At 40.9% G+C, this 25,641-nt stretch overlaps 1 protein-coding gene across 22 annotated transcripts in view; it reads left to right on the forward strand.

Moving 5' to 3' along the window:
- Positions 1-25,641, forward strand: part of LOC135093175 (sodium/potassium/calcium exchanger Nckx30C-like) — a 352,301-nt gene that overhangs the window by 285,673 nt on the left and 40,987 nt on the right. For 16 of the 22 annotated variants that reach the window (XR_010263241.1, XR_010263240.1, XR_010263243.1 and 13 more), the window contains one exon: positions 18,367-18,390. The exons of the other annotated variants lie outside the window; for them this stretch is intronic. Coding sequence is in view for 2 of the 16 variants with exons in the window: in XM_063992128.1 (XP_063848198.1) it covers positions 18,367-18,390 (24 nt within the window). In the remaining 14 variants the exon portion in view is untranslated. The remainder of the gene's footprint in view (positions 1-18,366; positions 18,391-25,641) is intronic. 22 annotated transcript variants of the gene reach the window in all.

A 25,641-nucleotide genomic window follows, 5' to 3' on the forward strand; every position in this document is an offset into this window, starting at 1 on the left:
TCTCTCTCTCTCTCTCTCTCTCTCTCTCTCTCTCTCTCTCTCTCTCTCTCTCTCTCTCTCTCTCTCTCTCTCTCTCTCTCTACTCTACTCTTTAAACTGTATGGGATTTGATGACTTCTTTTCTGCTTTGCCTTACTAGCTCAGAGAGAGAGAGAGAGAGAGAGAGAGAGAGAGAGAGAGAGAGAGAGAGAGAGAGAGAGAGAGAGAGAGAGAGAGAGAGATTCCCAAAAAAAGAAGTGCAATTTAAGTTGTAAAATTAAAGGAATCCATGAGGAGGTTCAAAGAAAGATTAGTTAAGGTCCACTTGCGTTCTGGAAAAAGGCTTTGACGAAATTGAAAAAGTAAAAACTGGAGAGAAAAAAAAACATCCATATTTTAAAGGAAACGCAGCAAGAGGACTCAGTTGACAGAATAACAGTCTATAATGGAAAATTAAGTGAAGGGAAAGAATTATGAGAAGCATGATGAGAAAAATCTTAATCCTAAACCTATCTTGATGAAGCTATAAAATGACATAAAAGGAGTACTTAACGTTGTGTTGAAATTAATAGTCTTTGAAAGGGGGGCTACAAAAAACAAGTAAAGGTTTAAAGAGTAAGGAGTTTAAAGGGACACTTGGAAAAGTTTAAAGGGATTGTTGATGGTAAGATTAAGATTTTAGGAAGGTTATTGATGGAAAATTGAGGAAGGGTAGCCGAAAAGTGACTGAGGGTGTTTAAAGGGATGCTGTGAAGATTTAAAGGGAATGCTGATGGTAGTGATTTAAAAGGGAGTTTTTTTAAGCTAAAGGAGTTTGTGGAAAGTTGAAGAAAGGGTTTGAAAATTGGTTCTGGTGGTGAAGGTTTTGTAGACTTTCAACCTTTTTTTCCTCCTCCTCCTCCTCCTCCTCCTCCTTCTCATGTTGTTTTTCCAGGTCTCCTCGCGCGGTTGGTTACCATCTTAATGAGCCTCCGAAGATGTGTTTTTACTCTCTCTCTCTCTCTCTCTCTCTCTCTCTCTCTCTCTCTCTCTCTCTCTCTCTCTCTCTCTCTCTCTCTCTCTCTCTCTCTGAGCCCTTCTTCCCAAACAAAGATGAGAATTCAGAAAAAGGAATAGGAGAAGGTTGGTAATAGGAAAACATGAGAAGACGAGGAGGAGGAGGAGGAGGAGGAGGAGGAGTAATTATAGTTACCGAATAAGTAGAATAGAAAAACTGATGTGAAGAAACGTATCAGATTATTATCATTATTATGCAGAATTTCCTTAAACATTTCTTTATATTTTACTTCTTTTCCTGTACGACTTTTACATTTATCTATCCTTTTCCTCCCCCTCCTCCTCTTCCTCCTCCTCCTCTTGGGTACATTTTCCCTCATCCCTTATCCCTCCCTCCGTCATCATATCGCTTAAAACAAAAACAAAGCATCTTAGCATTCAAAGAGGGAGTCCTTTGAGTTTTACGCGAGGAAAGACTTGCCTTCCTTTCTTCAGTAGCTGGATAGTACAGAGAGAGAGAGAGAGAGAGAGAGAGAGAGAGAGAGAGAGAGAGAGAGAGAGAGAGAGAGAGAGAGAGATAAGAGTGCTGAATGCCAATCTTTCTCCACACACCCTTCAGAATTTTAATATGGTTCTGTGGTGCTACTTTTTATTTCTTTTTAGTCCTCCTCTTCCCTTTTTTTTCGTTTTTTCTTCTATTTACGTCCATTTTTTTCCTTTTCTCTTTACTTTTCATTTTTCCTCCAATTCTGTATTCGTCTTGTTTTTTGTCTCAGTCTTTGCCTCATTTTGTCTCTGTCATTCTGTGTGTATCTTTGTATTTCTGTCTTTCTCCTTTCTCTTTTAACTCTATTTATCTTTTTTTCTTCATTTTGTTGTCTTCTTCCTTATTCAGTGTCCATTTGTCTGGCTGTTCTTCTCTTTATCGCTGTCTTCTTATGTACTATGTCTTTCTGTCCGTCTTTCTCTATGTCTGTCTTTTTCTGTCTATTTGCCTGTCAATCCGTGTGTCTGCCTCTCTCTCTCTCTCTCTGTCTCTCTCTCTCTCTCTCTCTCTCTCTCTCTCTCTCTCTCTCTCTCTCTCTCTCTCTCTCTCTCTCTCTCTCTCTCTCTCTCTCTCTCTCTCTCTCTCTCTCTCTCTCTCTCTCTCTGAGTCGTGTTCATTTTTAAGATATCTTTCGAAAATTGCTTCATCTTTTTTCTTTTCGATTTTTTAATACCATTCACATCACGACCAGCGGACGTCATAATGTTATTGTTGTGTCACCATTGTTGATGTCGTCACTGTTGCTGCTGCCGCTGCTGCTGTTGTTGCTGTTGATGCTTTTGTTGATGGTTGTAATATCACTAAAAGATCTGACGTGTTTCATATTATGTAGATGTAATATTTTTTTCGCTCTTTATTTGTGGTGACAAGTGTACGAGTTTGAATAAATGTGTGTGGGTGTTGTGGATTGTGTGGTGGGCAGGAGTGTTGGGGAGGATGGCGTGTGTGGAGTGGTGGATGGGAGGGGTCAGGTATGATGGAAAAGGAGGATGTGGTGTGACAGGTGTATTTAGGGAGATGGAGGAGAGAATGACAGGTGTGTGTGTGTGTGTGTGTGTGTGTGTGTGTGTGTGTGTGTGTGTGTGTGTGTGTGTGTGTGTGTGTGTGTGTGTGTGGGAGGAAGAGAAGGAGGAGGAGGAGGAGGAGGAGGAGGAGGAGGAGTAGGAGTGCTGAATGACCGATGTGTGCAGGGTTCAAACCACACACACACAGACACACACACACACACACACACACACACACACACACACACACACACACACACACACACACACACACACACACACACACACACACACACACACACACACACACACACACACACACACACACACACACACACACACACACACACACACACACACACACACACACACACACACACACACACACACACACACACACACACACACACACACACATCACTATCATTACACTCACTATCCAATACATCAACAAAAAAAAAAAAAAAAAGAAACTAAACAGGCTAAAAATACAACGAAATATAGAGAGAGAGAGAGAGAGAGAGAGAGAGAGAGAGAGAGAGAGAGAGAGAGAGAGAGAGAGAGAGAAATGACATATGAGTTAATCAGAAGGAATTCTTGTCTTGCTCAAGCGAAAAATATCAATACATTCCTGCGATGCATAATTTTCATCTTTTTTTTTTTCCTTTTCTTCTTCATGTTCAGGTGTAGCAAAAAACAAAACAAAAAAAAAATCACTGCATCAGAAACATTATTATACATTTATTTTTCATTATATTTCATCGAGAATTATTGGAAAATGACATTCAGTTCTCATTTATCACTTTTCTTTTATCTTCCTTTTTTTTATATTGTCTTTTCTTTGTATCTTCCCTCTTTTTCTGGACAAACTCCTGAAACTTTTTGACAATTTCGTAGTTTTCTTTCTTTTTTTTACTCTATTTTGTCTGCGATGCCTGGGGACGTGATAGAGAGCTGAAGGGTGGGGCGGGGCGAGGCAGGGCGGGGCAGGGCGGGGCAGGGCGGGGCAGGGCGGGGCTGGAAAGGAAGCGGGAAGATAAGCAGGACGTGGTGGTCACTCCTTATCAGTTAACCCTTTGATTACAGGACTTTCTTTTGTCATATTGGCTTAGGATTTTTTGTAATATAGTTTTTAAATAGTTCTGTTGCTTACAAGAGGGATAATTAACCTCTTATATCTCTCTCTCTCTCTCTCTCTCTCTCTCTCTCTCTCTCTCTCTCTCTCTCTCTCTCTCTCTCTCTCTCTCTCTCTCTCTCTCTCTCTCTCATCAAACTTGTTTTTTTTCTCCTTTTATTCAGAATTATAAATTTTCTTTTTTTATGTGTGCGTGGGAGGCAGGAATATCATTAATCTACACACACACACACACACACACACACACACACACACACAGAGAGAGAGAGAGAGAGAGAGAGAGAGAGAGAGAGAGAGAGAGAGAGAGAGAGAGAGAGAGCGGGCCCCACTCCCTCACCAGTAACTCTTTCGTGACTCTCGACCGCACGAACTTCTTACATTCGCACGCAAAGACGACTAACTTGGGGAAGGAAGCCTGCAGACATTTGATTACTATTATTATTACTATTACTCCTTTCTTGCAGTCGCGGTTAAGTCGATGAGTTATTTTGGCAATGGTGATCATCATAGTGGTGGAATTTCTGGTAGATTTAATTGGTTTAGCGTCCGACACACCTCGTAGAAAGACAAATTCATATTCTCTAAACGTTTCAGATTCTTTTGTCGATTATTCTTACCAGGTTTAAGTGAATTATTTGAATTTTTAAAGGATTTTTTTCATGATATTGGTAATATTTTAACTTTTTCAGTCCAATATCCAATAATTAAGAGCCTTATAAGTACAGTGCAAAATTTTCACATTAATCTTTATATCAAGAGGTGGCTTTAAAATTAAAAGGAATGTCTCATACTGACTTGTGATGAAGAACAGATGCGACAGATAGTAATGAAAAGGTTAGTTAGAACTATAGATCATTAATGGGGGGAAAAAAAAAGAAGCACCCACGAGAACAGCTACCCTAACCTATAACCTTTGGCAGTAACTCTGGCAAGGACGTAAAGCGTGTAATAAAATAACAACCTTAGAGAAAAGAATGTAAAAGATAAACAGAAAGAAGAAAGAAAAACATGAAAGAACACACGTAAACATGAAAAGTCGTTTTGTCTAGTGTGTATGAAGATTAGAACTGCATGATAGTGATGACACGCATTTACTGGGATTAAAAATAAGCTCCCTAGGTATGATTAATTGTACCAAAGAGACAGAGAAGAATTTTGGGCCTGGCGTGGGTAAGGGGAACATGACAAATTGCAGAGGAAGCATATGCGAAATTAAGCGAGAAAAAAAATAATATTCAGGTGAGGGGAGACTAAAGAAGTTTCTGGGCATGGAAAGTTTAAACGGGAGAATAATAAAGAAGTTGGGAGTAAATATGATGAATTATACGCATTGAAGTTTTTATGGAGACTGGAATGTGTTGGGAAGTTGCATGGGGGGGTGGGAGTTGTGTAGTTATAGTCAAGAGGTGGCGAAGTTGTGAATGATGAAGGTTGTTGTGAGGTTATTGGAGGGAATGGAAAGGGAGAAGGGGAGGAAGGGAGGAAGGGACCGAAGTTAGGAATGTGTTGCTTGGTGTTTGTTTGTGTGTGTGTGTGTGTGTGTGTTGTGGAGACGGGAAAATTGAGGTAAAAGCGAGTTGTATGAAAATTTGTTATATTTTATTTATTTATTTATTTATTTATTTATTTATTTATTTGTTTATTTATTTATTTACTCCTTTCCTATTTTATTTATGCATTACTCCTTATACAATACGATAAGAGAAAATGTACGACCCATGAATGTTATCGAAAAATGCTAACTTACACACACACACACACACAGAGAGAGAGAGAGAGAGAGAGAGAGAGAGAGAGAGAGAGAGAGAGAGAGAGAGAGAGAGAGAGAGAGATACATCAAACAAGCCTTCCTGCCTTACCTAAACACTACAAGCAACACAAAACAACATAACACACCCATGACATTGCAACACAGCTCTTCCACCTGACATGTATATTGCTAAGGGGAAGGGAGGACGCGGAACACCTTGAGGAACACCACGGGAAAGAAAAAAAAAGGAGAAAAAACATGAACACCCATAATAATAATAATAATAATAATAATAATAAAAATAATAATAATAATAATAATAATAATGATAATAATAAGCCAAACCAAACGCATCCTGAGTGCATGATATTAAACTCCCTCTATCTAAAAAATACAATACATGTTTAATTTCATGTGTAACTCCCTCTAGTATATCAATAACAAGTAGCGGGTTGAGTACATTGACGTAACCTTCCGTAGTGTTGCTTGCCGTCCCCTGCTAAACCAAAATTAATGTTGCTGTGACGCTCCTCCTCCCCCTCACTAAATCTTCCTTCCCCCATGCCCACTACAGCACTCCCCTAAACCAACCCCTCCACCCTCCCTCCCTCCCCATGCTTAGCTGTGTCGTAGGAAGGAAGCTTCGCCTGACAAAACCAGATGGAACCAGACAGATATTGACACAATCCGAAGGAAACTTACAGGACCAGACGTAGCCCAGCAGACTAGACAGATTTTGATAGGTCCTGAAGGAAAACAGTAAAACTCGACGGGATCCAATGAAACTTAATGGATCCAGACAGAATCGACAGAACCAGACGGAATTTAATAGAATCCGACACAGGCAGATGGAAACTGACAGAAATTGAAAGAACCTAGCAAAACATGACGGAACCCAACAGACCTGAACAAAAACAGATTGACTCCTACGGAATCCACGTCACTTACCATCATTAGAAAGACCGATTGACTTATTATATTTACAGCCCAACTACAACGAGGTCATGCAGCGCAGTTAGCTATTTATATATTTCTTTTAAAGAGCGAAGGATCCCCTCAAAGAAAATAAAAAAAGAATAGTTAGCACTGAACAAATCTGCTAACTTTTCCCCTCCAAAGAATAAATAAATAAAAAAAAGAGAAAAGTTTAAAAATACAAGCGTAAACTCGAGTGGCGAATAGACTTAAAAATACTACCATTGCGCTTCACCCCTTCCACTTCCTCTTAACACTCTGAAACCTGGACTGCTACGTTAATCCTTTACGTAATCCTCTACAAACTCCGTTCAATTCAATCTGGCGGAAGAGCCCAGCCCACTGAGACTAAGCGACCAATCACAAGTCAGATGCGTTTTCTTTGTGGACAGAAAACGGAGGTAGCGCGCGGCCGTGAGTTAGCCAATGAACTGCTTCGGAATAGACTAACTGGGAACTTGTGTTGCGAATGAATTTAGGCAACGTAGTAGGAATTTTATGAAGGCACACTGTAACACGGAAATATAGTCGATATGTAGAGAGAGAGAGAGAGAGAGAGAGAGAGAGAGAGAGAGAGAGAGAGAGAGAGAGAGAGAGAGAGAGAGAGAGAGAGAGAGAAGCGCCTTTTTAACTGAGAAGGTGAATGAGAACAAAGAGGGAGGTGGGGCAGGAAAAAAAAAGTGAATTAACTGAATGAGTGAATGAATGAAGAGATGAAGGAAGAGAGAAGGAAAGGAAGTGCACGATAAAGAAAAACAGGAAAGAATATTGTGTGGGAAAAATGACAAACTAAGAGGGGGAATCTCTCTCTCTCTCTCTCTCTCTCTCTCTCTCTCTCTCTCTCTCTCTCTCTCTCTCTCTCTCTCTCTCTCTCTCTCTCCTACAATAGAACACTACCTTGCCTTACCCAAACACCACATCTTAGCCGCGTTACGATCAAAATAAACACCCACGTAACAAGCCGGTCGCGTCACACCCCGTCACTTGGCCCTCAGTCCCTCCGTTCCGTCACTACTGCCATATCCCCGTCACAGATCCGTACACCGTTCCGTCAATAACCTTCTCCAATCACCCTTGTCCTCTTCCCATCCCTAACCTGTACCTCCTTCATTCCTTCCTGTCTCCATCCCATTCCTCCGTCGCCCCTTTCTTCTTTATTCCCTTTCATTACTCCCTTTCTCCTTTCCATCTCTACCTGACCTCCTTATCGCTTCCCACCGTCATTCCCCGTCCCTTTCCATCCCATCCATATGGCTTACCACACCGCTCCTCCCGCCCGTCTCGCCCGTCACGCCCGTTCCCAGTGTTAAGAATCAAAGGTCATCGCCCCACCCCCCTTCACCGTCTCCACTTCCTCCTACGCCCCCCTTTCCCGCAGCAGAATGCTTAAATGAATCTAAATGAATCAGACAAAGTGCTACATTCTGATGATATGTAAAGTCGATTGGTAGTAGTAGTTGCTGTAGAAATCTGTAGTAGCAATAGTAATAATAATAATAATAATAATAATAATAATAATAATAATAATAATAATAATAATAATAATGATAATAATAATAGGAAGCTTTGGCTGTCCTGGATATAAAAAGAGCTAGAGAAAAAAAGAGCATCAAATTATTGGACGAAAAAATAAATATATGAGTGACATCCATAATGATAATAATAATAATAATAATAATAATAATAATAATAATAATAATAATAATAATAATAATAATAATAATAATAACAGCAGCAACAGTCAAAAAAAAAGAAAAAACAAACCAAAACAAAGACAAAAAAACAAAAAACAGCGTTGCCAAGCCTTCAGTATTTATGCCGTTGTTGTTGTTGTTGTTGTTGCTCTTGTTGTCATTGGTGTTGCTGTTGTTGTTGTTGTTGTTGTTGTTCTTGCTGTTGTCGCCGTGCAGGGTACACCAGGCAGTTAGGGGGAGCGGCCATGCCCACGACTGGTGCAAAGTTGAGTTTCGTTTTCCATGTTTTTAATTCTTTGTCTTGTTTCATTAACCCATTTTTATGTTGATGTCTCTTACCTCTTCTCTTGTCTTTCTGATATTTTTCTCTAAATTTTCTTCCCTCATAGTTTTTGGGCATCATTAATTTGCTCTGTGGTTGGTTACTGATGTCCAGAGCTTGTCCCTTTACCCCTTACTGTGTGGACCCTTACTATAAGATATGAGCTTTTACTAACTAATTAACTAACTAATCTGTCTCTTATTTCCTGTTTCTCTTTACCCTTCTTTCAATCCCTCTAGTCTTCTCTTCTGCATGAATGACTAAAAAATCTAAAACTGTAGAATTAACATACAGTTTCACTATTTCTTATTGATTTATTGAGATTCATGTATATATATATTGATATTTTGTGTTCTCTTGTGTCAGTGACTTATTTATTTATTTATTTTTATTTTGCAGCACTTCTCTGGATTTTCTTTGTTTTATTCTTTTATTTTCTTACTTTTGCTTCTGTTCTGTCCTTTACATTTACTTACTCTTCCTTTGTTGTTGTTGTTGTTGTTGTTGTTGGTGTTGGTGTTGTTGGTGTTGGTGTTGTTGTACTTAGAACTAAAGTGCAAGGCTGTAGTGTTTCAGTTTTATGTGTGCGTAAGAGAGAGAGAGAGAGAGAGAGAGAGAGAGAGAGAGAGAGAGAGAGAGAGAGAGAGAGAGAGAGAGAGAGAGAGAGAGAGAGAGAGAGAGAGACAGAGAGAGAATGTTCACTTCCTTATTTCGACACACACACACACACACACACACACACACACACACACACACACACACACACACACACACACACACACACACACACACACACACACACACAGGTGCCTCTAGTCTCCTCCAGTCTTCCAGAAAACCCTCCATTTTCTTTCTTTTTTTCCCCCTTATATTCCTCTAATTTCTTCCGTGTTTGCCATGTCCCATAAATTATTGTCATTGTTTTCTATTTTCAGGAATTAGAAATGCCACCAAATATTGTTTTCTTTTTATTAATGCTTATTTTACTTTTCAGTGTTGGATTTATTGCCCTCACCTGATGTGTGTGTGTGCGTGCGTGCGTGTGTGTGTGTGTGTGTGTGTGTGTGTGTGTGTGTGTGTGTGTGTGTGTGTGTGTGTGTGTGTGTGTGTGTGTGTGTGTGTGTGTGTGTGTGTGTGTGTTTAATTTTTTATGCTTTCCTCTCCCTCACCCACCCACCCCGGCCCTCCTCCTTACCACTCCCCCTCTCCCTCACGTCAGGGCGCTTGCATTACAAAGTACACAAACAAAGGACTAAAAGCAAGTGTACTAAAATTACGAGAGGAATTAGATTTACTACAATAACATGAAGACAAAATTCACTTTATTCTATTATTAGAAGGACGAGCGACGAAGACAAATAGTAGTCACATACGCTACAGTTTTCTATATATTCCATTACAAGTTCTAGTGCAGCTGTCATGTTTCCAGTAATTTTTCTTGAGTTCTGGAATCGTGTATTTTTTTCTTTTTCTTTTTTTTTATCACTACACAAGTTCCAGTACCAATGTACCGGTAATGTGTAGGAATGTTTCTTTTCCTTCTTGTCATCCGTCAGCTGAATTTGCGTCCTGGAATCCTGAAGTGGTGGAGGTATAAGTCACGAATTATGAGTTACGAATGCCTTCCACCTCCTGGCGCTTGGGAATGCTGCTGTCTTGTCGCTGATCGTAAGACTGACTGTTTTTTTTTTTTTTTTTTTTTCCAACTTTGTTATGTGAGACTTTACATGGAACAGTATCAAGGCACGTCCAGAACTCAATTGGTCTGAACGATATAGTTTTCTAGGAAAGGTTAAAGGTTGGAATCGACTTGAATGATTTAAATGGAGGAGTATCAAGGCACTTGCAGAACTAGATTTGTCACACTTGATTGAAACGCTTATTTCTTCACACTTTTTTCTTTAGGAGCGATAATAAAACACTTTTTTTTTTTTTAAGTTCAGGCGGTCCCTAGCCAACCTCCCTTGCACATAAAAAAATATATACATCGTCTGTTCATATAAAGACTGTACTGAGGCGTCTCAAAGGTTCACTTCCAGGTTGCTAAGCACTATAATATCACCTCTTTACTCCTCCCATCTCTGTACCACGCGGCTTCCCTGCACTTTTTTTGCTGAGGGAACCAAGAGGAAGAAAATTAGGATAAAAAAATATATATATACAGTAGATGTCAAAGAGAATGCAGTCTTTAAAGTCGAAAATTACATGTGTATCTTGAAACTGGGAATAATTTTTTTTATTAGATATTTCGTATTTCATTAGCAGGCCAATGAGAGGAAAATTAGGTATAAAGCCCCACCGAATCACCAGATAGTCTCAAAACAAAGCGAAAATTATATACTTAAAACTGCGCTTAATTTTTTTTTTATCTTGTTATTTAGTTTTGATGGAATTGTTGCGAAGTTTATGTATACATTTTTTTTTTCTAAACTGTCTCATCGATAGTTTGTTCACCTTTTTATCAGGTCAGCAACGTAATTTTTCGATATTTCTATTCGTTGTAATTTACTGGTGTTAGTTTGTTTCGTGTGTGTGTGTGTGTGTGTGTGTGTGTTCAGTGGCGGTGGTGGTTGGAACTGATGGGTGTGTTTCTGGTGGTTCTGGTGTTGTCGCTGCGGGAGTGATGGTGCTAATGGTGTGTAATTCCTTCCGGGAGGCTGTAAGGGCCGGGAGCTGTACGAGGAATGGCAGAGGTTGCTGGTAATGCTGGTAATGATGGTGGTAGTGGTGGTGACTGTGAGTGTTTGAAAGAGATTAATTCTAGTAGTAGTGGTAGTAGTAGTAGTAGTAGTAGTAGTAGTAGTAGTAGTAGTAGTGGTAGTAGAAGTAGTAGTAGTAGCACCAGCAGAAGTAAGAATGATAAAAATTATATTGGTATTAGATGTACTTCTAAAGGTAGTACTACTAATAGCATTGTAGCAGCAATAGTAGTAGTAGTAGTAGTAGTAGTAGTAGTAGTAGTAGTAGTAGTAGTAGTAGTAGTGGTAGTAGTAGCAGCAGCAGTAGTAGCAGCAGTAATAGTGGTAGCAGCAATAGTGGGAGTGTCGTGAATTTCTTTCCTGGTAGCCGAAATATTACCCGCGGCAGGATTGGATTCCCCGTCTGTAAATCATCGGCACTTCGATCCTGAGTGTGTAATCCCAATATCGGCAAAGTGGAATCCTCAGAACCAAACCCGCCAGAGAGACACTTTCCTACCCCGCATACATTTCCTCTTCCCTGATTTTTCCTTCCATTTTTCGTTTTTTTTTTTCCTTTTTTTCTTTTTTGCCTTCATCTTATATCTCCACAACCTTCTTACCTTCTCTTCTTTTCTTTTCTTCTTCATATCGTTTCCATTCTTTTCGTCTTTCTATTCCTATTTTTACTTGGATTTCTTCTCCTCTTCCTTCTCGTCTTTCTCGTCGTTTCTTTCTCCTGTTTCTTCTTCTTCTTCTTCTTCTTCTTCTTCTTCTTCTTCTTCTTCTTCTTCTTCTTCTTCTTCTTCTTCTTCTTCTTCTTCTTCTTCTTCTTCCTCCTTTTCTTCCTGTTCTTCCTCTTACATTTCCTTCCACTCTCCTCTTTCTCATCATGGTCATATTTTCCATCTTTTCATCCCCTCCACACTTACCAAGCTCCTCCTTCTCCTCCTCCTCCTCCTCCTCCTCCTCCTCCTCCTCCTCCTCCTCCTCCTCCTCCTCCTCCTCCTCCTCCTCCTCCTGGTATCACTTCTTCCTCTCCTCCACCTTTCCTCCGCGCAGAAGTGGTCTCCAATATATGAAGGCAATAAATTAGTGTTAGAGGAAGCGACGCCCACCTCTCACCTTCCTTATCTTATTTCTTAATGTCCCCAGAGTTAAGATACGTACCTAAACACTCTCTCTCTCTCTCTCTCTCTCTCTCTCTCTCTCTCTCTCTCTCTCTCTGGTGATGATGATGATACTTCAACGCTTCCCTTTCCGTGTGTGTGTTCGCGTGTGTGTATGCGTGTGTGTGGGCGGCTGGAGGAGGTAATGGCTGTGGTGATGATGATGATGGTGCTGGTGGCACGTGGGTTGTGGTGATGGTGGTCGTGGTCAGAGTGCTTATGATTGTTGTGATGGTGGTGGTGGTGGTGGTGGTGATGGTGATGGTGACTTGAGAGATGAAAAAGGCAGTGTTTAATGGACTCTGTGATTGAAAAAATAAGTGAGAGTGAGAGGGAGAATAGCAGATAGAAAACCTTACCTCTTTTTCCTTCTTGACCTCCTCCTCCTCCTTTTCCTCTTCCCCTTCCTTCTCCTCCTCCTCTTCCTCTTCCGCGTGTTAGAGGAGCCATTATTCTCCCCTTGCTGCAGAGAGGAATCACAGCAACTCTGTAACTCTCCCTTGACATCTCGAGTTTCACCAGCCCTCTCCCTCCTCTCCCTCCTCTCCCTCCTCTCCCTTCTCTCTCTCTCTCTCTCTCTCTCTCTCTCTCTCTCTCTCTCTCTCTCTCTCTCTCTCTCTCTCTCTCTCTCTCTCTCTCTCTCTCTCTCTCTCTCTCTCACATAACACTAATTCTCTTCTCACTCCGCTTTCTCTTAATCTTCCCCTCTAGTTATCTATCCTTTCCTTCCATTGTCTTCTCTTTCCCTCAGTTCTTTTCCCTTTTCTTACTTTCTCTTCTTCTCTCCGTTTCTTTAATTTTACATCCTTTGCTCGTTCCTTTGTTTCATTTCGTCTTATTACTTGACTTCCATTTCTCCTCTTTCGTTCAATTTTCTTTTTTTTTTCCTTTCTCTTCACTGCTTTTAATTTTCTTCGTCTTGTGTTTTTTCTTTTTTCCTTATTTTTGCTTGTTTTAAATCTTTTCTTTATTTTTTCCCTTATCTTTGTTCTTAACCTCCTCTTTCCCTTCCCCTCCTTCTTTTCTTTCCCTTCCCTTATTCCACTGAATCCTGCCATGCCTCATTTCCCTTCTTATCTGTTTTTCCTCTCTTGACACACTCCACCCTTCGCTCCCATCTCTTCCATCATCCCTTCTGCGTCTTCCACCTTTACCCTTCTTCTCTTCTCCCCATCACTCACATCTTTCCTACTCATAGTTTTCTTTCCCTTCTATTCCCTCCCCTTGGCTTTCCTTTGTTCTTCCCTTTACTAACCCATCATGTAATGTGACTCACCAACCTAACCTTCCCTTTTTACCTTAGTTACCTTCATCATTCAGTTCCTTCCCTTTTTCTTTCCTTGCCCCCTCTCTTCTTACCACTTCCTGTCTTTCCCCCTCCTCCCTCTCGTCCCTAAATTTTCACGAGACAATTTGCTGTTCTTATCAGGCTGGACCGCCCCTTCCTTCCTTCCCTTTTCCCTTTCTTCCCTTCCTTTCCCTTCATTTCCGTCATTTTCCTCGACTCTCTCTCTCTCTCAGGGCAGTCACTTCCTTTAATGGATTTGTGTCTACTTCCTTTCATTGCTGCCGAGAAATGAAGCCGAAGTGTGTTAATGAAAATCACTCTGTTTCTCCTCCTTTCGCTCGCCAGAATAGTTAGATCACTGTTTTTTTTTTACTTTCTCGTTTTCTCTTTTTTTCCGGTAAAATATTCTGGTTGTATTTTCTTCCATTTTCTGTTTTCTTTTTTCTTTTTCCCCTTTTTTCTTACTTTTGAGATTTTTTTTTTTTGTTTTTTATGTGTCTGTTTCTTTGTTTTCTTTGTTTAGCTACGAGTAGTACATTTATTTTTTTTTCATTCTTTTTTTCTTCTCTCTGTTCCTTCGTTGCTTCTCTTCTCTTCTCACTCAGTCCTCCATTTCCCTCTTCGTTTCTCTCACCTTTGCTCTTTTTCTCCTCTCCTATCCATTTCTCTTCCCTTTCTAATTTTCTCTTTGTTTCCCTTCACCACTTCCTTCTCTTCTTTTTATTTCTCCTCTTTTCCTCTTCTTTTTTCTCTCTGCTTCGCTCGCCGAGTCTTCTTTTTTTCCCTCCTTTCCACTTCCGTTCTGCTCCCTCATTTTTCTTCTCTTCCCTTCTCCGCCACTCTTCCTTCTCTTTCTCTTTCTCCTCTTTTCTTCTTTTTTTCTTCTTTCCTTCTTTCTCAGAGTTATGTTTCAGTTATATTATCATTTTTCTCCTTGGTTCCTTTCTGTTTCTACAAATTATTACTCTTTTGCTTCTCCCTTTCGCTCTCTTCCTTCTTCCCCCTCTTTCTCTTTCTTCCTCCTCTTCCTCTTTCTCTCTCCTTTTACGAGTTCTCTGCCCCCCTCTTAATTTTTCTTCGTCATCTTTTGTTTCCAAGCTCCTCCTCCTCCTCCTCCTCCTCCTCATATTTCGGCAATTCTGTTATACTGCTATGCTATCTCTTTCTTCCTTTGCTTTTTTCTTCTTCTCTTTCTCCTACTCAATCCTTTCCCTTCCCTTCCCTTCCTTCCTCCATTTTCTTTCTTTCCTCTCTCATCTATATTATCTTCATTCCTTCTTCTCCTATTCTTTTCTTTTTAGCTTTTTACTATTTTTTATCGTTTTCTTCTTCATTATCTTTTTCTTTTCCCTTTCCTACCCTTCTTTTCCCTTTTTCTATTCTTTTCTTGCCTTTGCCTCCCTTCACTGTCCTTATCAATCACTCCTCCTTTCTTCTCTCTCTCTCTCTCTCTCTCTCTCTCTCTCTCTCTCTCTCTCTCTCTCTCTCTCTCTCTCTCTCTCTCTCTCTCTCTCTCTCTCATCTTCATTTACTTACTTTTGTTATCATTTTCTTTGGTTTTACTCTTTTTCTGCTTATTATTTTTTTTTTCTGAGTCACTTCATCTCCCCACTCTTCTATATCTATTTTTCCTTCCCTCTCGTTATTCCTCCTTCCTCCCTCCTCTCCTTTCGTTCTGTCTCTCCATCCATGCTTTCATTTTTCCTTGCTTTCTTTTCTTCCTTTCCTTATATTCCATTTCCTTCTTTCTCTTCACCTTTCTTCCCTATATTTTTTTTTCAGTTGCACCTTTCATCTTATTCTTATTCGTCGTCCTTGTTTTTCCTCTATACTTCCCATTCTTATCTTTATCTCCCCTCTCTCCTTTTCCTTCGCTTTCCTTTTATTCTTTCTCCCCTTCCCCCATAACTTCTGTCCGTCTCTTTCTTTATCAGTCTTTCCCTCCTTTTCTTTCCTTTCATTCCCCACCTCCGCCACTCACTTCCTTCCTCCTTTCTTCTGTCTCTTCTTCTTCTTTCCTTCCTTTTTCCTACTATCCCTTATTCTCCTCTTTCCTCCATATCTCTCATCCATGTCTTTCTTTATCACTCCCTCCCTTCTTTCCTTCCTTCTCCTTCCATTTGCTTCACCTTCCTTCTTCCTGATTATCCCTTCCTTCCTTTTTTTCCTCTCCTCCTGGTCCTCCTTTTCTTTACATATATCTCATGTCTATATCTTCTCTTTCTTTATCGCTCCTTCCCTTTTACCCTTCCTTCTCTCTCGTCTTCTTTCTCACTCTCTTTCCTTTCTCTGGCGACGAGTAGCTTGGTCTCCCGCGCGACAGCCTTCATGTATCTCCAAGTCATGCAAAGACGCATTTTTCCTCACATTCTTTGTCTTGGTCTGTTTTATTTTTTGCCCTCGTGAGGTTCGTGTTTATGAATATATCTACAGAGAGAGAGAGAGAGAGAGAGAGAGAGACTAATAGATAAACACTCGAACTGCCAAACACAAATGAAGACACAGACATTAGTAGACGGGGAAACAGAGACAGACAGACAGACTAACTAGGAAAGCAAAGATATGAGAGAGAGAGAGGTCAAGTGATGAAGTACAGAATTACAACCCACATTATCTATATGCTTATAATTACACCTACTAAATTATATGTTATTTTTTTAGTTTGTGTGTGTGTGTGTGCAATTGAGGATTGTGAATGTTGGTGATGGCTGACATTCGTTATGGTGGTGGTAGTGGTGGTGGTGATGGTGGTGGTGGTGGTGGTGGTGATGGTGGTGGTGGTAATTGTGACAGTTCAGTGATTGTTGGTTGTTACTGAGAAAGATTTGATTTGTCTTGTTGCCTGTCAGTCTGTCTGTCTGTTTGTGTGTCTGTATGTCTCGTGTTGTTTTGGTCCTCTCTCTCTCTCTCTCTCTCTCTCTCTCTCTCTCTCTCTCTCTCTCTCTCTCTCTCTCTCTCTCTCTCTCTCTCTCTCTCTCTCTCTCTCTCTCTCTCTCTCTCTCTCTCTCTCTCTCTCTCTCTCTCTCTCTCTCTCTCTCTATTTCTGTACTTATATTTACCTGTCCTTAGTTCTTCTGTCTGTCCGTCTTTTTGTCTGTCAAATTTGCTGTCTGTCTGAATGTCTGTCTGCTTCTGTCTGTTTGTTTGTGTCTTATACACGTGAGTCTGTATCATATTGATTTCGTTATCCTGCGTATTTTTCTGTCTGCCAAGAGCTGCGCAACACGCACACACACACACACACACACACACACACACACACACACACACACACACACACACACCTTTACATATATCATCATACCGTTAATAATTTAGACACGCCAGATTTTTAGTTGTTGTTTTGTTGTTGATCGTGCACGCACACACATACATAAAGTTGGAGCGAGGTAAACACACACACACACACACACACACACACACACACGGGGCTTTATTTCGTTAGGTTCCAGGGGTTAATGAGAGATAATTATACTCATAAGCTTCCCATTAGTTTCATTTCCTCCTGACTGATGACTACTCCACCTCTCCTTGCTGCCCCCTACCCTTACTTCTCTACCTGTTGTTGTTGTTGTTGTTGTTGTTGTTGTTGTTGTTGTTGTTGTTGTAGCTGTTGGAGTGATTGTTTCCTGCACTTTTCTTCCTTTCTCTGTTTATGTCTGTCTGTTTACTCTCTCTCTCTCTCTCTCTCTCTCTCTCTCTCTCTCTCTCTCTCTCTCTCTCTCTCTCTCTCTCTCTCTCTCTCTCTCTCTCTCTCTCTCTCTCTCTCTCTCTCTCTCTCTCTCTCTCTCTCTCTCTCTCTCTCTCTCTCTCTCTCTCTCTCTCTCTCTCTCTCTCTCTCTCTCTCTCTCTCTCTCTCTGTGTCCCTGCTGTATTATTCTTGGTGCGGCTTTCTCATCCATTCTCTTTCTTCGTGTGTCCTTAAGAACGCTTTAGAGAAGGTCTTGAGTGCTCCAAGTGACGGTTTCTCAAGTCTCCTCTTCCTGCCTCTCTTTGTCACGTCCTTGTGTAGGTGTAACTCTCTTGTATATATATAATAGTAGTTGTATTAAGCCTTATTTTATATATTATGTTGGTTCTCTCTCTCTCTCTCTCTCTCTCTCTCTCTCTCTCTCTCTCTCTCTCTCTCTCTCTCTCTCTCTCTCTCTCTCTCTCTCTCTCTCTCTCTCTCTCTCTCTCTCTCTCTCTCTCTCTCTCTCTCTCTCTCTCTCTCTCTCTCTCTCTCTCTCTCTCTCTCTCTCTCTCTCTCTCTCTCTCTCTCTCTCTCTCTCTCTCTCTCTCTCTCTCTCTCTCTCTCTCTTACTTTATCCAACTTCTTTAAGAAATATAATCAACTTCCTATATTTCCAATCACTGTAGTAGTAAATGTAGTTTTGACACTTTAATTGTAGAACCTTTAAATGTAGATTTCTTGCTATAAAATATTAACTAACTTTCTTAATTGCCTTGATTCTTTGACTGCTATGAATTCTTGTCAAGTTAAATAGAATGTTGAGTAACAGATTTAGAGTTTAAATTCAAAACACACTAGCGACAAGAAAGAGAGCAAATAATGGAGTAATTTAAATCTGCCATTGCCTGTTGCTATATTTTGCCTTCGTAAATATCTAGCCTTATTCAAATGAAGTAAGAAGTCATTAGCAGTCAAAGGATTAAGAAAAGAGAAAAAAAAATAACTATTTGTATCTCTTAAGAGTAAGTAGATGTAAGTTTCTATGTATGTGTGTGTCTGTGTGTGTGTCTGTGCGTGTGTGTGCGTGTGTGTGTATGGTGGTGAGGTCTTGCTGTGTCCCTCGCCGTCCTAACACTAACGACCATTGTATTTGCAGCACCAAAACGCCGCCCAGACCTTGGTGAGTCGGGAGGTGCACCTTCTGTCCAGGCATGACGCAATGCACCCAACAGCAGTGCTCCTCCCTCTTGACCTCTTAGTTCTTGTTTACTCTTAGTTCTCGTTCAAGCATTACTATTACACCACCACCCCTCGCCCCTCACCCCTCACCCCTCACCCCTCACTCAAACTATCCCTGTCACTCTCACTCTAACCTCCAGCCTCACCCCTCACCCCTCACCTCATTCAGCCTCTCCCTCTCACTTACTCACCGCTTCCTGCCTCTAACCTCCAGCCTTGTTTGTCTTTCCTCTTTCCTCTTTGTTTTTTTCTTCAGCTCTTCTTACTTTAATTCCGTTTCGTATTTTCCTCACATTCCTCTTCCTTCTCTTTTCCCTCCCTTCTTTCTTTCTTTCCCTTCGTCTCTTCTGTTTTCTTCTTGTATTCAATTTCTTCACCCTTCTTTTTTTCTCCTTCGTTTTCATATTTCCTTCATCTTTCTCTTCTTAACTTCATTCTCACTAGTTTTTTTTTGCTGTTGTTGTTTCTCCTTTCCCTTCCTCTTTTCCTTAATTAATTTATCTTTGCTTCTTTTTTTTCTGTGCCTATCTTTTTTTTCTCTTAGTCATTTTCCTTTTTCTTTCTCCTCCGCTTACTACTACTACTATTACTACCACCACCACCACCACCACCACCACCATCACCACCACCTCCAACCACCTTCCTTAATCGCCACCAAATTTACCACGAGGGGTTTTTATTGCATTGTTATTATTACTATTATTATTATTATTATTATTATTATTATTATTATTATTATTATTATTATTATTGGTCGTCTTGTCCTCCTCTGCATCACATTTATTCTGTTACATAGGAGTTATTAATAGACTGAAATTTATTATTATTATTATTATTATTATTATTATTATTATTATTATTATTATTATTATTATTATTATTATTATTATTGGTGCCAAATGTTTGCCTTGATGCTGCTCGCTATTTTTTTCTATTTTTTTATTTATTTATTTATTTTATTTATTTATTTATTTATTTATTTTTTTTTTTTGGCCTTGAAATCGCATCTTCCATATCTTTATTTTAATACATAACTTTTTTTTTCTTTCTTTTTCATTCTTTCATTCCCTTCACTGCATTATCCTGGGACTGCAATGAATGAATGAATGAATAATGCTCGTTTGGCGGGAAGGGTTGATGTTGCTACTGTGAATTCATTATTATTTATTATTATTATTATTATTATTATTATTATTATTATTATTATTATTATTATTATTATTGCTCGTTTTGTTTTGTTTTTTGCTCTAATCATTTTCTGTTAATTAGTAATCTTTCGATATTACTTACTTTTTATTGTTATTAAAATTGCCTGTAGTATATTTCATTAATTTCTTTTGATTTATTACTCTCACAAAACTATTAATTTCATTGTTATTATTATTATTATTATTATTATTATTATCATTATTATTATTATTATTATTATTATTATTATTATTATTATTATTATTATTATTATTATTATCATTATCATTTATCATTAATTCCACCATTACGTATTCTTATTATTACCATTTATTCTCATTTCCAATATGGAGGTGCATTGATTGACTAATTGCATTTTATTAGAAAACAAAGATTTATTTCCGTCTGTTGACAACTTTTGCAACTTCTTGCAGTGCTTGCCTAATAGGGTAGATTCCCTCCCCCTCCTTCCCTAAGCATGTGATGAGGGGAGGAGGAGGCGGAGGAGGAGAAGGAGGAAGAGGAGGAGGAGGAAGAAGAGAAGGAGGAGGAGGAAAGGGTGCAGGCTGCTTGATTTCCTGATATGAAACACCCAATCTGACCTCTCACAACACCCCTGTCCCACCCCACTCCTGTCTCCCCTCTTCACACTCTCCCCATCTCTCCCCATATCCCAGTTAACTCTCACTTTTACAATCTTTATCATTTTTACTCTTCTTTGTACTCCTCATCCCTCCCTTCTTAGTCCATTTCCCATTCCACCTCCCATTCACGTGTCCATTCTTCTATTTCTTATAATTCTTTTAGTTCTTTTTCTTTGAGTTTTTGGTTTCCTCACGTCCTCGAGCGTTGTTTCTGCTTTGCTTGTCCAGCCTCGCCCTGCATGCTTAACTAAGGCGATTTTGGACTGCTTGTCTTGCTCCCCTCCTCCTCCCTTCTCCCTTTTCTTTTACATTCCGTCCATCCCTCCCTCCCTCTACTCTTTTCGTTCTTTCATCTGTTTCTTTCTTCTTTCGTCTCTCTTTTTTTCTCTCTTCACACTGTCCTTTGTTTCTTTCGCTTTCCATGTCTTCTTTTCTGTCTTCTCATTCGTCTCTTCAGTCCTCACACACACACACACACACACACACACACACACACACACACACACACACACACACACACACACACACACACACACACACACACACACACACACACACACACACACACACACACACACACACACACACACACACACACACACACACACTTCCTCACTATTATCCCTTACCTCCACTTTCCCTCATATTTTTAACATTCCAGACTTAAACTCTCAGCTATTTCTCCATCACTTTCCCGACACTTTCTCTCTTCCTCCTCCTCCTCCTCCTCCTCCTCCTCCTCCTCCTCCTCCTCCTTTGCTTGGTCTTGTGCCGCCTCCGCCTCACCAGTACTAGAGAAAGCCTCCCAAAGACTTCCTGCTGCTGGTGGGGACTGATAGCGACCCCTCCCTTAAGTCCCCCAACCTCTCCAACCCCTTCCTGCCCCTCCCTTTCCCCTGAGGTTCCCCTGGGGTTGTTTTTAGTCGGAGCAGGCACTTGTTTTCCGTCCCCTTGCTCAGGAATGGCTGAAGATGAGCTATGTTTTGAGGGAGTAAGCTTGAATGATTGGGCTGCCGGGACTCACAGCTCGCACTCTGCCTTGTGTCTGAAGGTTGAAGGCTTATATGACTGTCTTATGCTTGGCTTCCTTGCAGTAGTCCACACAGATGCTAAAAAAAAAAAGAAAAAAAAGTCTTATTCCTTATCGGGTTATGCTAGATATTTTTCGTACACGAGAATGAAGAATGAAAGTCGGTTTATATTTAGTACGCTGCAAATCAGCTTTCCTTATCTTTTACTTTTCTGCCTGTTTTTTTTTTTTTTTTACTTGTCATTATTATTATTATTATTATTATTATTATTATTATTATTATTATTATTGGAATGGTTTAGTTAGCAATGCCTACGCGAGCCGGCACTCCCTCCTCCCCCTCTCAGCATTGCATTGCATCCTCAGGGGGGCGCATGGCGGAGGCGATTCACTGCTGTCTTGATCGTAATGTTAAGGCGACAGTAACCTAAGGAAGCAGTAATCTTTAAGGCACATTAATATTTGATCTTACTTCACTCTTTGTATACTAAATTTGTCACACTTTGTTTCACATTTCCTCCATAGCTTTCGTCACCTCTCCCTCTCTTCCTAACCGACTTATACACACACACACACACACACACACACACACACACACACACACACACACACACACACACACACACACACACACACACACACACACACACACACACAGGTATTCAGAGGCAGGTAAGTGCAATTTCCTTGGCCGGTCAAAGCGCACACACACACACACACACACACACACACACACACACACACACACACACACACACACACACACACACACACACATCTAAAGTATGAGGAGAGCAAACGAAGAAAGAGCGAGCGTTGTGCTAGTTTTGGTATCCACCTTAAATCTTAGCAACAAAAAACGGAGGAATTTAGTAAAAACCCAAAGTAGAAAACCAGTTGAGGGAAGAAGATCGAGGGGAAGAGTAAGAGTGAGATGGAGGGATGAAACTACAAAGGATGAGAGTCACGGAGGAGATGCATGGGACAGAAACAACTAGAAGAGACGACGAAATTTCAAGTAGAAAACGCGAGATGGTCACGGTGATGGCAGTATTAGTAGTGAGGATCCGGGAAGGAAGCAGCAGCATTAGAAGTCAAGAAAGAAGGCGAGACTTATTGACCAAGAAGAACAAGCTAGGCTAGAGTGAAGTAGGAAAGGTTAATGAGGAGTACAAATGAGTTTAAGAGATTCAATTCAATACCTTATTATGAGAGAGAAAAAGGGGGTAAGAAGTGAGTGGGCTTGACATGGTACTTACTTATGAGAGGAGTCTGAGGCCTAGGTGGAACACTAAATTATACAAGAGGTCTACGAGGAGGCGACACTAGTAAGATCTTGACTCGAGGGTGGAGTTAGAGGGCGCGTGAGAAGGGCAAGGACGAGGCGGTGATACATAATGAAATAGTACGAGTTTCTAAAGGAGCCATTTCACATTCCTATTTAGTAAGGCATTACGTGTGACAATACCTGCCGTTTCTTTCAACACTAGTGCTCCTCCCTCGGGGCCGCCTCGCTATGGTGTGCTCACTAACGACCTGGAGGAGGAGGAGGAGGAGGAGGAGGAAGAGAAGGAGGAGGCAGTCGTGGTGGACGAGGAAGGGGTTAAGAAAAGAGAGCATTACAGAGAAAGAGTATAGAGGTAGACAAGGATATAAGGAGTAAAAGAAAGAAGAGGATTGAGAGATAAGGGGAAGAAATGAGAATGCTATAGAGAAAGATGTAGTACTAATAGGAAGAAGAGTAGAAGGAGAGGACGAAAAATGAGAATGGTTCAAAATGTTGTAGGGAGGATAGTAAAGGAAGGAATGATGACGTTATAAGGAATGCAACATCAGTAAGGAAATAAAAGATGGAGAGAAAAAAAAACAGGAGATAAAGGAAAGAGAAAGCTACTCGAGGACAAAAGAACGCAACGCTAACTCAAAAAAAAGCAGATATAAAGAGAGAAGAAAAAAAGCAAGAGGATAAAGGGAAGAGAATGATAATTAAGATAAAAAAAATAATATGAAACAACCCCCAAAAAAAGTAAGAGAGAAGAACGATAATTACAAAGAAATAACATAGAATGAAACGTAGACAGTATGAGTGAATAGAAGGATACTTAAAAACTAAGGGCATGAAGGGAAGGAAAGGATACTTTAGAACAAACAGGACAGAATGAAACAAAAAAATAAAAGGCCCAACACGACACGACGGCGAGTTTACGGAATGACAAAAATCCTCTGAAAAAGTTAATATTTGCTCCTAGCGGCGCCCCTCAGCCGTTTGGGGGGAGGGGGAATGTAGCCACGCCCCCTACACCCCAACATGCCCTCAACGTTCCATCAGCCTGCAGGAAGTGAAAGCCCAGCCCTTTTAGCAGCCCACATGCCCGCACGCCCACATGCTCGCACGCTCCTCTCCGCCTCACGCCGAGGATAAAGCCTCAAAATTCTGCGTTTGAGTTTTCCATTTAAACCTTCCACATTTTTTTTTTTAAGGATTTCCTCGTGTGAATAATTTACGAAGTACACGCTTCCTCCTCCTCCTCCTCCTCCTCCTCCACTTCTTCCACCTCTTCCTCCCACGTACTCTTCTCTCTCTTTCAAGGATTCTCTGATTATGACAACATTTACTCTCTCGTTAGGCCCACCTTCTCTCCCTTCCCTTCCCATCCCAGCCTTCCACCTCCACCCCTTCCCCGTACTTAGGCCGCGTAGGCGTAATTATGCCCCTAGGCCTCCTCACGTCCTCCTCGGGGCCACGAATCTACCCTTTTGTTAGTACTCTTTCTGTGGACTGTATGGATCCACCTCTTGTGTCTAATCATGTTTTTCCCGATGTCCGGTCGTAGGCTCAGGAGGGTCAAAGGAAGGAGGTCAGTAGGTGAGGGTCGTCAGGTCAGGTCAGGCCAGTAGGGGAAAGGGCGTCTATAATGGGAAGGTCATTATGGAAGGCTGTAGGAATAGGATCATTATGTCAAGGGTCACTAGGGGCAAGGTAGTGGAGAGAGAGAGAGAGAGAGAGAGAGAGAGAGAGAGAGAGAGAGAGAGAGAGAGAGAGAGAGAGAGAGAGAGAGAGAGAGAGAGAGAGAGAGAGAGAGAGAGAGAGAGAGAGAGAGAGAGAGAGAGAGAGAGAGAGAGAGAGAGAGAGAGAGAGAGAGAGAGAGAGAGAGAGAGAGAGAGAGAGAGAGAGAGAGAGAGAGAGAGAGAGAGAGAGACTCACCTTAACCCTTACCTCCATGTTCTCTTCCTCCTCCTCTTAAATGCTACAATTCCTGCTACTACTACTATTACTCCCAGCGTTATTACTCCTCCTCCTCCTCCTTCTCCTCCTTCTCCTCCTCCTCCTCCTCCTCCTCCTCCTCCTCTTCCTCCTCCTCCTCCTCCTCCTCCTCCTCCTCCTCCTGCTCCCGTAAACGCCGCGAGGGAAGAGAGCGAGGAAGGGCATCGTGTTTGCCAAAGGAGGACAAATATTGGAATTTTTATGCACAGAAAACTACAAAAGAAAACGCGTCGTCAGCCTCGTCTCTCTCGGCTGATCAAGGGATAAAGCTGCGCGTCGCCCTGCTCATCCAATTACTCAAGTGTGCCGCCCAACTTTACGGCCTCGCAATAACGTAGTTTAATCTTCACATATTACCATTCAGAATCTATCGGCGACATATCGAATCGAATCGCCTTCAGTCCCGTCCCGTTTAATCATAACCAAAGTAGATGCGTCGTCTAGAGAGTTTTTTTTTTTTTTTTTTTTTTTGTAGAGTTTAATCCTAAGTACGTTATAGACGGTCGGTTCGGTTCGGTTTGGCGTTTCGTAACCCTATACATTTTTATACGAAGGAGATTTAGGATTCCGTCTCTCGCTTCAGAAAAGGCTGGGAAAAAAAGTCCCTTAAACTTTGTACTTATATAAAAATGGGACAAGACCTATAACGGAGCAGATTTGGTGGATTATCGTCGTGTCTTCAGTGCGTTTTTGGTCCTTATGGAATGGTGGCCAAGGCAGCAGCGGGGCGTGTGTCTGATAATCTGCTTCCTAATGACATCCTTTTCTCGCGTGTGGTCAGAATTCGTAACAAAAAACCAACACAAGTTTCTTTATCGCTGTGTGTGTGTGTGTGTGTGTGTGTGTGTGTGTGTGTGTGTGTGTGTGTGTGTGTGTTCAGTGCCTATTATTCTAACTTGTTATCAATGTTTGTGTAGTTCAGTGTCTTTTTTTTTTATTCTTATCACTGCTCGTCACTACTTGCACATTCCATAAGGCATTACTAGGCCTGATCAGTTGGGCGTAAAAGCATTTGTACTACTAAGTATCACCCGCAGTAAACCACATCAGTGTCAGTTAATCTTA

Source organism: Scylla paramamosain, chromosome 42 (assembly GCF_035594125.1).
Source record: "Scylla paramamosain isolate STU-SP2022 chromosome 42, ASM3559412v1, whole genome shotgun sequence".
Lineage (NCBI taxonomy): Eukaryota > Metazoa > Arthropoda > Malacostraca > Decapoda > Portunidae > Scylla > Scylla paramamosain.